The 11,254-nt window shown below is 44.0% G+C and overlaps 1 protein-coding gene across 5 annotated transcripts; it reads left to right on the top strand.

Moving 5' to 3' along the window:
* Positions 1-7,065: 7,065 nt before the first annotated feature.
* On the top strand, positions 7,066-9,958 carry LOC139062351 (spectrin alpha chain, non-erythrocytic 1-like). Of its 5 annotated transcripts, none has more exons than XR_011515926.1 (7): positions 7,066-7,198; positions 8,419-8,541; positions 8,612-8,829; positions 8,914-9,018; positions 9,103-9,207; positions 9,283-9,315; positions 9,388-9,525. XR_011515926.1 is itself a non-coding variant. In XM_070543145.1 (7 exons), the coding sequence occupies exons 5-7, from the start codon at positions 9,175-9,177 to the stop codon at positions 9,727-9,729; spliced, it is 408 nt and encodes a 135-aa protein (XP_070399246.1). In that variant the 5' UTR covers positions 7,066-7,198; positions 8,419-8,541; positions 8,612-8,829; positions 8,914-9,018; positions 9,103-9,174; the 3' UTR covers positions 9,730-9,958. The 5 variants fall into 5 exon arrangements, 2 of the variants coding, with proteins under 2 accessions (XP_070399246.1, XP_070399247.1); XM_070543145.1 differs by having other exon boundaries at positions 9,388-9,958; XR_011515927.1 differs by lacking the exon at positions 7,066-7,198 and having other exon boundaries at positions 8,399-8,541.
* Positions 9,959-11,254: the final 1,296 nt, after the last annotated feature.

The raw sequence follows: 11,254 nt of genomic DNA, 5'->3' as shown, positions 1-11,254 counted from the left end.
CTTATGATTTGTAAATGGCACCCAGAATTATGTTGCACGAAGCACAATTTCACATCATTCTGGGTTCATTTGTGTGAAAACAAGGTCCAATCAGGCTGAAACGTTACAGGAAGGTAGAATCTATTGAGTTGTAAGTGATCTGAACGTTTCATGATGATAGCACTTTCCTAAGGGGGTCAAACCATGTCCCAAAGGTCACCGGATCTGGTGTCAATTTAAAGAAGTAGTCCAGTTACACATTTGTGGGCTTATAACTTGGCTTCTGAATGTCCTAGAGAGATCAGGTTTATTTTAGTGTACTCCAATCAACAGCCCCTACAACCACAAAAAGGAATGGAGTCATTAGCACTTATGGTTTTTAAATGGCACCCAGAATTATGTTGCACGAAGCACAATTTCACATCATTCTGGGTCCATTTGTGTGAAAACAAGGTCCAATCAGGCTGAAACGTTACAGGAAGGTAGAATCTATTGAGTTGTAAGTGATCTGAACGTTTCATGATGATAGCACTTTCCTAAGGGGGTCAAACCATGTCCCAAAGGTCACTGGATCTGGTGTCAATTTAAAGAAGTAGTCCAGTTACACATTTGTGGGCTTATAACTTGGCTTCTGAATGTCCTAGAGAGATCAGGTTTGTTTTAATGTACTCCAATCAACAGCCCCTACAACCACAAAAAGGAATGGAGTCATTAGCACTTATGGTTTGTAAGTGGCTCCCAGAATTATGTTGCACGAAGCACAATTTCACATCATTCTGGGTCAATTTGTGTGAAAACAAGGTCCAATCCGGCTGAAACGCTACAAGAAGGTAGAATCTATTGAGTTGTAAGTGATCTGAACGTTTCAAGATGATCGCACATTCCTATAGGGGGTCAAACCATGTCCCAAAGGTCACCGGGCCAAGTGTCACTTTAAAGAAGTAGTCCAGTTACACCTTTGTGGGCTTATAACTTGGCTTCTGAATGTCCTAGAGAGGTTAGGTTTGTTTTAGTGTACTCCAATCAACAGCCCCTACAACCACAAAAAGGAATGGAGTCATTAGCACTTATGGTTTTTAAATGGCACCCAGAATTATGTTGCACGAAGCACAATTTCACATCATTCTGGGTTCATTTGTGTGAAAACAAGGTCCAATCAGGCTGAAACGTTACAGGAAGGTAGAATCTATTGCGGTGTAAGTGATCTGAACGTTTCATGATGGTAGCACTTTCCTAAGGGGGTCAAACCATGTCCCAAAGGTCACCGGATATGGTGTCAATTTAAAGAAGTAGTCCAGTTACACATTTGTGGGCTTATAACTTGGCTTCTGAATGTCCTAGAGCGATCAGTTTTGTTTTAGTGTACGCCAATCAACAGCCCCTACAACCACAAAAAGGAATGGAGTCATTAGCACTTATGGTTTTTAAATGGCACCCAGAATTATGTTGCACGAAGCACAATTTCACATCATTCTGGGTTCATTTGTGTGAAAACAAGGTCCAATCAGGCTGAAACATTACAGGAAGGTAGAATCTATTGAGTTGTAAGTGATCTGAACGTTTCATGATGATAGCACTTTCCTAAGGGGGTCAAAACATGTCCCAAAGGTCACCGGATCTGGTGTCAATTTAAAGAAGTAGTCCAGTTACACATTTGTGGGCTTATAACTTGGCTTCTAAATGTCCTAGAGAGATCAGGTTTGTTTTAGTGTACTCCAATCAACAGCCCCTACAACCACAAAAAGGAATGGAGTCATTAGCACTTATGGTTTGTAAATGGCACCCAGAATTATGTTGCACGAAGCACAATTTCACATCATTCTGGGTCCATTTGTGTGAAAACAAGGTCCAATCAGGCTGAAACATTACAGGAAGGTAGAATCTATTAAATCTTAAGTGATCTGAACGTTTCATGATGATAGCACTTCCCTAAGGGGGTCAAACCATGTCCCAAAGGTCACCGGATCTGGTGTCTAAAGAAGTAGTCCAGTTACACATTTGTGGGCTTATAACTTGGCTTCTGAATGTCCTAGAGAGATCAGGTTTGTTTTAGTATACTCCAATCAACAGCCCCTACAACCACAAAAAGGAATGGAGTCATTAGCACTTATGGTTTGTAAATGGCACCCAGAATTATGTTGCACGAAGCAAAATTTCACATCATTCTGGGTTCATTTGTGTGAAAACAAGGTCCAATCAGGCAGAAACGTTACAGGAAGGTAGAATCTATTGAGTTGTAAGTGATCTGAACGTTTCATGATGATAGCACTTTCCTAAGGGGGTCAAACCATGTCCCAAATGTCACCGGATCTGGTGTCATTTTAAAGTAGTAGTCCAGTTACACATTTGTGGGCTTATAACTTGGCTTCTGAATGTCCTGGAGAGGTCAGGTTTGTTTTAATGTACTCCAATCAACAGCCCCTACAACCACAAAAAGGAATGGAGTCATTAGCACTTATGGTTTGTAAATGGCACCCAGAATTATGTTGCACGAAGCAAAATTTCACATCATTCTGGGTTCATTTGTGTGAAAACAAGGTCCAATCAGGCAGAAACGTTACAGGAAGGTAGAATCTATTGAGTTGTAAGTGATCTGAACGTTTCAAGATGATCGCACATTCCTATAGGGGGTAAAACCATGTCCCAAAGGTCACCGGGCCTGGTGTCACTTTAAAGAAGTAGTCCAGTTACATCTTTGTAGGCTTATAACTTGACTTCTGAATGTCCTAGAGAGATCAGGTTTGTTTTAATGTACTCCAATCAACAGCCCCTACAACCACAAAAAGGAATGGAGTCATTAGCACTTATGGTTTGTAAATGGCACCCAGAATTATGTTGCACGAAGCACAATTTCACATCATTCTGGGTTCATTTGTGTGAAAACAAGGTCCAATCAGGCAGAAACGTTACAGGAAGGTAGAATCTATTGAGTTGTAAGTGATCTGAACGTTTCATGATGATAGCACTTTCCTAAGGGGGTCAAACCATGTCGCAAAGGTCACCGGATCTGGTGTCACTTTAAAGAATTAGTCCAGTTACACATTTGTGGGCTTATAACTTGGCTTCTGAATGTCCTAGAGAGATCAGGTTTGTTTTAGTGTACTCCAATCAACAGCCCCTACAACCACAAAAAGGAATGGAGTCATTAGCACTTATGGTTTGTAAATGGCACCCAGAATTATGTTGCACGAAGCACAATTTCACATCATTCTGGGTCCATTTGTGTGAAAACAAGGTCCAATCAGGCTGAAACGTTACAAGAAGGTAGAATCTATTGAGTTGTAAGTGATCTGAACGTTTCATGATGATAGCACTTTCCTAAGGGGGTCAAACCATGTCCCAAAGGTCACCGGATCTGGTGTCAATTTAAAGTAGTCCAGTTACACATTTGTGGGCTTGTAACTTGGCTTCTGAATGTCCTAGAGAGATCAGGTTTGTTTTAGTGTACTCCAATCAACAGCCCCTACAACCACAAAAAGGAATGGAGTCATTAGCACTTATGGTTTGTAAATGGCACCCAGAATTATGTTGCACGAAGCACAATTTCACTTCATTCTGGGTCCATTTGTGTGAAAACAAGGTCCAATCAGGCTGAAACGCTATAAGAAGGTAGAATCTATTGAGTTGTAAGTGATTTGAACGTTTCAAGATGATCGCACATTCCTATAGGGGGTAAAACCATGTCCCAAAGGTCACCGGGCCTGGTGTCACTTTAAAGAAGTAGTCCAGTTACATCTTTGTGGGCTTATAACTTGGCTTCTGAATGTCCTAGAGAGGTTAGGTTTGTTTTAGTGTACTCCAATCAACAGCCCCTACAACCACAAAAAGGAATGGAGTCATTAGCACTTATGGTTTATAAATTGCACCCAGAATTATGTTGCACGAAGCACAATTTCACATCATTCTGGGTTAATTTGTGTGAAAACAAGGTCCAATCAGGCTGAAACGTTACAAGAAGGTAGAATCTATTGAGTTGTAAGTGATCTGAACGTTTCATGATGATCGCACATTCCTATAGGGGGTCAAACCATGTCCCAAAGGTCACCGGGCCTGGTGTCACTTTAAAGAAGTAGTCCAGTTACACATTTGTGGGCTTATAACTTGGCTTCTGAATGTCCTGGAGAGATCAGGTTTGTTTTAGTGTACTCCAATCAACAGCCCCTACAACCACAAAAAGGAATGGAGTCATTAGCACTTATGGTTTGTAAATGGCACCCAGAATTATGTTGCACGAAGCACAATTTCACATCATTCTGGGGCCATTTGTGTGAAAACAAGGTCCAATCAGGCTGAAACGTTACAAGAAGGTAGAATCTATTGAGTTGTAAGTGATCTGAACGTTTCATGATGATAGCACTTTCCTAAGGGGGTCAAACCATGTCCCAAAGGTCACCGGATCTGGTGTCAATTTAAAGAAGTAGTACAGTTACAAATTGGTGGGCTTATAACTTGGCTTCTGAATGTCCTAGAGAGATCAGGTTTGTTTTAGTGTACTCCAATCAACAGCCCATACAACCACAAAAAGGAATGGAGTCATTAGCACTTGTGGTTTGTAAATGACACCCAGAATTATGTTGCACGAAGCACAATTTCACTTCATTCTGGGTTCATTTGTGTGAAAACAAGGTCCAATCAGGCTGAAACGTTACAAGAAGGTAGAATCTATTGAGTTGTAAGTGATCTGAACGTTTCATGATGATCGCACATTCCTATAGGGGGTCAAACCATGTCCCAAAGGTCACCGGGCCTGGTGTCACTTTAAAGTAGTAGTCCAGTTACACATTTGTGGGCTTATAACTTGGCTTCTGAATATCCTAGAGAGGTCAGGTTTGTTTTAGAGTACTCCAGTTAACAGCCCCCATTACCCCAAAGAGGAATGGAGTCATTAGCACTTATGGTTTTTAAATGGCACCCAGAATTATGTTGCACGAAGCACACTTTCACATCATTCTGGGTTCATTTGTGTGAAAACAAGGTCCAATCAGGCTGAAACGTTACAGGAAGTTAGAATCTATTGAGTTGTAAGTGATCTGAACGTTTCATGATGATAGCACTTTCCTAAGGGGGTCAAACCATGTCCCAAAGGTCACCGGATCTGGTGTCAATTTAAAGAAGTAGTCCAGTTACACATTTGTGGGCTTATAACGTGGCTTCTGAATGTCCTAGAGAGATCAGGTTTGTTTTAGTATACTCCAATTAACAGCCCCTACAACCACAAAAAGGAATGGAGTCATTAGCACTTATGGTTTTTAAATGGCACCCAGAATTATGTTGCACGAAGCACAATTTCACATGATTCTGGGTCCATTTGTGTGAAAACAAGGTCCAATCAGGCTGAAACGTTACAGGAAGTTAGAATCTATTGAGTTGTAAGTGATCTGAACGTTTCATGATGATAGCACTTTCCTAAGGGGATCAAACCATGTCCCAAAGGTCACCGGATCTGGTGTCAATTTAAAGAAGTAGTCCAGTTACACATTTGTGGGCTTATAACTTGGCTTCTGAATGTCCTAGAGAGATCAGGTTTGTTTTAATGTACTCCAATCAACAGCCCCTACAACCACAAAAAGGAATGGAGTCATTAGCATTTATGGTTTGTAAATGGCACCCAGAATTATGTTGCACGAAGCACAATTTCACATCATTCTGGGTTCATTTGTGTGAAAACAAGGTCCAATCAGGCTGAAACGTTACAGGAAAGTAGAATCTATTTAGTTGTAAGTGATCTGAACGTTTCATGATGATAGCGCTTTCCTAAGGGGATCAAACCATGTCCCAAAGGTCACCGGATCTGGTGTCTAAAGAAGTAGTCCAGTTACACATTTGTGGGCTTATAACTTGGCTTCTGAATGTCCTAGAGAGATCAGGTTTGTTTTAGTATACTCCAATCAACAGCCCCAACAACAACAAAAAGGAATGGAGTCATTAGCACTTATGGTTTTTAAATGGCACCCAGAATTATGTTGCACGAAGCACAATTTCACATCATTCTGGGTCCATTTGTGTGAAAACAAGGTCCAATCAGGCTGAAACGTTACAAGAAGGTAGAATCTATTGAGTTGTAAGTGATCTGAACGTTTCATGATGATAGCACTTTCCTAAGGGGGTCAAACCATGTCCCAAAGGTCACCGGATCTGGTGTCAATTTAAAGTAGTCCAGTTACACATTTGTGGGCTTATAACTTGGCTTCTGAATGTCCTAGAGAGATCAGGTTTGTTTTAGTGTACTCCAATCAACAGCCCCTACAACCACAAAAAGGAATGGAGTCATTAGCACTTATGGTTTGTAAATGGCACCCAGAATTATCTTGCACGAAGCACAATTTCACTTCATTCTGGGTCCATTTGTGTGAAAACAAGGTCCAATCAGGCTGAAACGCTATAAGAAGGTAGAATCTATTGAGTTGTAAGTAATTTGAACGTTTCAAGATGATCGCACATTCCTATAGGGGGTAAAACCATGTCCCAAAGGTCACCGGGCCTGGTGTCACTTTAAAGAAGTAGTCCAGTTACATCTTTGTGGGCTTATAACTTGGCTTCTGAATGTCCTAGAGAGGTTAGGTTTGTTTTAGTGTACTCCAATCAACAGCCCCTACAACCACAAAAAGGAATGGAGTCATTAGCACTTATGGTTTGTAAATGGCACCCAGAATTATGTTGCACGAAGCACAATTTCACATCATTCTGGGTTAATTTCAAGCCCCCACAATGCCGCTCAGAAAATGGTCCCAACCCGGAAGTAAGAAAAATTGCAGTTCCACCCTCATCCGCTGGGGGCTGGTACCAGAAGCGAGCAAATCCTCATTGACTCCCATGTTAAAAATGCCATTTTCACAGCAGAAATAAACATGTTTACAGCCTGGTTCAAAAAATGTTTTTTTGTCTAAATTATCTAGTTTATACTCATGACAACTCTGAGGGGGGTGAATTTTTTTCTCACTCTTCTGTTTAAGTGTATTGAAAGCCTAAAATTCTGTATAATTAATGAGCATCCGACACACGTGACCGCCGCCTCAGACCCACGTGACCACAGAGCTAGCTCCGTGGAAAGGCCTCAGTACAGCCTCGGTCTCTCCTGGAAACTGTGTCGGGATTTTGAGTCTCTGTGCTTGTGAATTCTGTTTTGGATAATATTGGTGCAATTGTTGGACAAAATGACTTGCAGTGGTATTAATTGCACTAATAGAGTGTCCAAGGAGTCTCCACTTCATTTTTTTCGGTAAGTTAAAATCTATATTTGTATTTTATGTCACTGCTGCCTTTAAACTAGCTGAGTTTACCGAAGTAGCTAGCTAACTATCAGTTTAACATGTAGCATGTACTGTTTAACCATGAAATTTAAATGTAAAATACGGTAAAATAATTAATAGGGCATATTTAAATGGGTAATAGGGTAAAACCCAGTGCATTTAAGATAAAAATGGGTTGAAATATGACGGGGCGCGCCGCTTGGGGGGACACTTCTGTGCTCTATTCTTTCATCCGGTAATCCCCAGCGGTCAGGCCGGGCAGGCTGATCGATGCGGCGCCTCGCTGCTGCGGGCTGACTGCTCGTGGAACTCGGAGACAGATCTGACCGGAGAAATACTGCAGCTCGTTGAGAAGTCTATAGGGCATACAGCGTTTCCCTTAAATCCCATTGCCACGCCGACAAGATCCCAAGTTTCTTTGTTTTTGTTGGCGCTGTTTACCGAAGAAGCAGCGGGAATACCAGCAACTTTCATCAGACTCGTAAAGTTAGTTTTTGCAGGGGACCCCCTGTATTTTACTGCTCCCTCCTGCAGTCTTCCCCTATTAAAATTTAAAATGTGTAACTTCATGTATTGGGATGAATGACTAATATTCATGTTAACTAAAACGTTAGGTATTTAGGGGGAAAAAACAAAATAATAAACATTATACAGATGTCAAATAAATCAAACTGTAATTAAACTATATATTTTCAAAGTCTAGATTCTGGATAAAATCCAACAACATATGCTTTATAAATAAACACTACGCATGGCTTTTACACACACACACACACACACACACACACACACACACACACACGTTACATTGTGATTTCTTAGTAAATATTCTATTTGGCGAGAGATAAACTTTATTGTATTTATCCTAGTGAATCTATAATTAAACGGGTAAACTAGCAGTAGTACATCCAACATCAAAGAAAGTAAAATGTTATTATCAGGAGAGGGAGAATGATTAAGTGGTTAGCAGCAGTGTGCTAGACGATGGCCCCCTCCATGAGGCCACCACAGCTCAGCAAAGCATCATTGTTGCTTCTTCTGGGGAGAAAAACACTTACAGAAAAAATTAAGTTAACAGCTGAAATAGCAGGAAATAATACAGTTAAAGAGCAGATAGTAGAAGAAAGAAACCCCTAGGTTAAACTGGTCTGTCTACTGCATAATGCTGAACTCTAACATGTGTCCTCAGGGAAGGACCTGATTGGTGTCCAGAACCTGCTGAAGAAGCACGAGGCTCTGCAGGCTGAGATCACAGGTCATGAACCTCGCATCAAGGCTGTCACCCAGAAAGGAGAGACCATAATGGAGGAAGGTAGAGCAGGTCTGGTCCTGACATGTTTCTGAGGTGTCTGCAGGTTCTGGCTCACTTTGTTTGGGTCCAGGTCACTTCGCTGGTTCAGAACCCTCGGCCCGTCAGAACATTCTTATCCACCACGTTCTAACACCAGACCTGTTAACCCGACAGCAACAAGTGGCTCCAACTGACGATGAGACCGGGAAGGAGCTGGTTCTGGCTCTGTACGACTACCAGGAGAAGAGTCCTGGAGAGGTCACCATGAAGAAGGGCGACATCCTCACGCTGCTCAACAGCACCAACAAGGTTTGTGTGCCCTTCACAGCCGAGGAACGACCTCCAGCTCAGAGCGAACATCTCCACACCTGCTTTGTGTTTGTGTGACTTTAGGTTGTTTTACTTGAACTCGCGTCTTTAGCTGAATGAGGATGGAGAGACGGGTCGGACCTGGAGCAGGTCGAGGTCTTGCAGAAGAAGTTTGACGACTTCCAGAAGGTCGGACTTTTCCTCCTCTCTGTCTTCCAGCAGCAGCTGTCAGATCAGCTCAGGTGATAATCAGCAGGTGCTTTTGTCCTGCAGGACCTGAAGGCCAACGAGTCCCGCCTGAGGGACATCAACAAGGTGGCATCTGAACTGGAGTCAGAAGGTCTGATGGCTGAGGAGGCTCCTATGGTTCAGGCTCAGGTGAGCGTCACCTGTCTGCAGCAGCTGGTCCCTCTCACTTCCTGGTTTGTTAACTCTGCTCGTCTCTGTTTGTAGCAACAAGAACATCTGGGTTCTGCTCCTGGAAAGGTGCGTGTTGTCCTCCGCCTCCACCAGAACCAGACGTGGTGTTTTTGTTACCACTCATTTGTTTGTTTACAGGATGAAGCCGACTCTAACCCCGGCTTTCCACAGGAGTCGTCAGCAGCACGTTTACTGCAGCAGCACGTCATAGCTGCTGATAGGAACCGCTGTGGTCAACAGAACCTTTTCCACCGGAGCCGTCAGCAGCGCGAGTCGGCCACGTCTCAGGAGCAGCATGTCGCGGCCCTTACGCGCCGGTTCTATTTTCTACGCGCGACGCCTCTGAAACGGGTCAAGTTCGACATTTTTGGGGAAGGAAAGACAGGAAATCGGACGCGGAAATTGAGAGAAGCTACCGAGATTTTCAGAAAAAAGAACGTACTGCCTTCCGGTTGCTTTACTTTTAAAAAAGGTTACTAACTGAGCGGCCCCGTGAGAAGTTATCACCTAGCTAGCGGTCTCCTTTGTTTTTCAGGTCCGTATTGGCGATTATAAAACGGACAGAACATAAAACACAAACCATGTTGTAGTTTTCTCCTGCTTGTTGTTGTGTTTACTGACGAAGTCACTCGAGTGACTTCGTGCTCGGTCGGTGACAGCTGCTCCCCTGCTGCTTCGCGTCTCGTGGGAAGGGCCAAGCAGCAGCTTACGCGAGCAAGACGTGCTGCTGCAGTAACGTGCTGCTGACGGCTCCCGTGGAAACCCGGGGTAACACGGCGTCACCCTAGAAGGTGAGTTCATTCAGCTGATCAGAGGTCACCTCTGATGGCCGCAGTCACGGCCGACCGTGCTGACATCACACAGGAATTCAGGTGACCCGGCAGGCACCAGGTGCTGGTGAAAGTGGGGACATGTCAGCTGGTTGCCATGGCTACAGTTATCTTTATGCATCTGTATGACTGCTGACTGGTGTGTGTTTCCTGTGACCTTTGACCTCAGACCGTACGGTTGGGCGTTCAGACGACGGCTAACTTTAATTCCATAAAGTAAGAGGAAGCTCTTCCCTTCCTGTCTGAGCGATCCGTCTCCAGGTTTCCTCGTCCGGCGTCCAGCCCGCTGGCGTCCACCTTCATCTCACTGGGTTTGGTTTCTCTCCAGGAGCTGAACAACCGCTGGCGCTCGCTGCAACATGCTGGGCAGCGCCCATGAGGTGTAGCGCTTCCACAGGTACCCCGCACACTTATGCGCCGCTTACGGGTCAGTAGAGTTTGGACCCACACTCAGACGGAGTTCTGATGTCTTCTCAGAGACGCTGATGAGACCAAAGAGTGGATCGAGGAGAAGAACCAGGCCCTGAACACAGACAACTACGGCCACCACCTGGCCAGCGTTCAGGCTCTGCAGCGTGAACATGAAGGCTTTGAGCGTGACCTGGCAGCTCTGGGTGATAAGGTCCGCATTCCTGATCGGTACCAGGACCCGAGTTGTCTCTGGAGACACGTTCTTCATGGTTCTGGTGACTCCACCCCAGCCGTTCCTGATCAGCGATCAGCGGGGTGCTTTCCTATTTAAGGTGGATGGAGGACACAATTTGACGCCAGAAGATTGCCTCAGTTTTGGTAGTAACCAGCCACTCGTGTTACCTCTAGTGTTCCTAGGATTAATGTTATTTCGTAGTGTTTTTGCTCTTATATTGGATTTACCATTCTTCAGGATTCCTGTCGACCTCATTGGATACTGACCTCTACTCCAGGATTTGGATATTCAACACACGGACCTTATCACCACCCTCCATAACCCACCTCTCATCTCACCCAGTGCCCCATCCACCAGGACGCCCCGCTTCTCTCCACCTCTGCTCCCTCTCCTGCGCTTCCCCCGGCTCTCTACCTCTCCCTCCTCCAGCCAACACATACACCCACCACAGTAAGTCTGCTGAACACCTCTGCCTGCATACAATGGATTTTGAAACCAGAACCTAAGCTCACCTGTGTTCTCCCTCCTC

Source organism: Nothobranchius furzeri, chromosome 13 (genome assembly GCF_043380555.1).
Source record: "Nothobranchius furzeri strain GRZ-AD chromosome 13, NfurGRZ-RIMD1, whole genome shotgun sequence".
Taxonomy (NCBI): Eukaryota; Metazoa; Chordata; class Actinopteri; order Cyprinodontiformes; family Nothobranchiidae; genus Nothobranchius; species Nothobranchius furzeri.
Note: the sequence above shows the minus strand (reverse complement) of the source record. Positions and strands in the feature narration are given on the sequence as shown.

Bases quoted from the DNA above. Each gene is read 5' to 3' on its own strand.
- LOC139062351 (XM_070543145.1), top strand. From the start codon at position 9,175: ATGGCTGAGGAGGCTCCTATGGTTCAGGCTCAG. The intron at 9,208-9,282 runs GTGAGCGTCACC...CTCTGTTTGTAG, and splicing joins CTCCTATGGTTCAGGCTCAG to CAACAAGAACATCTGGGTTC. The intron at 9,316-9,387 runs GTGCGTGTTGTC...GTTTGTTTACAG, and splicing joins TGGGTTCTGCTCCTGGAAAG to GATGAAGCCGACTCTAACCC.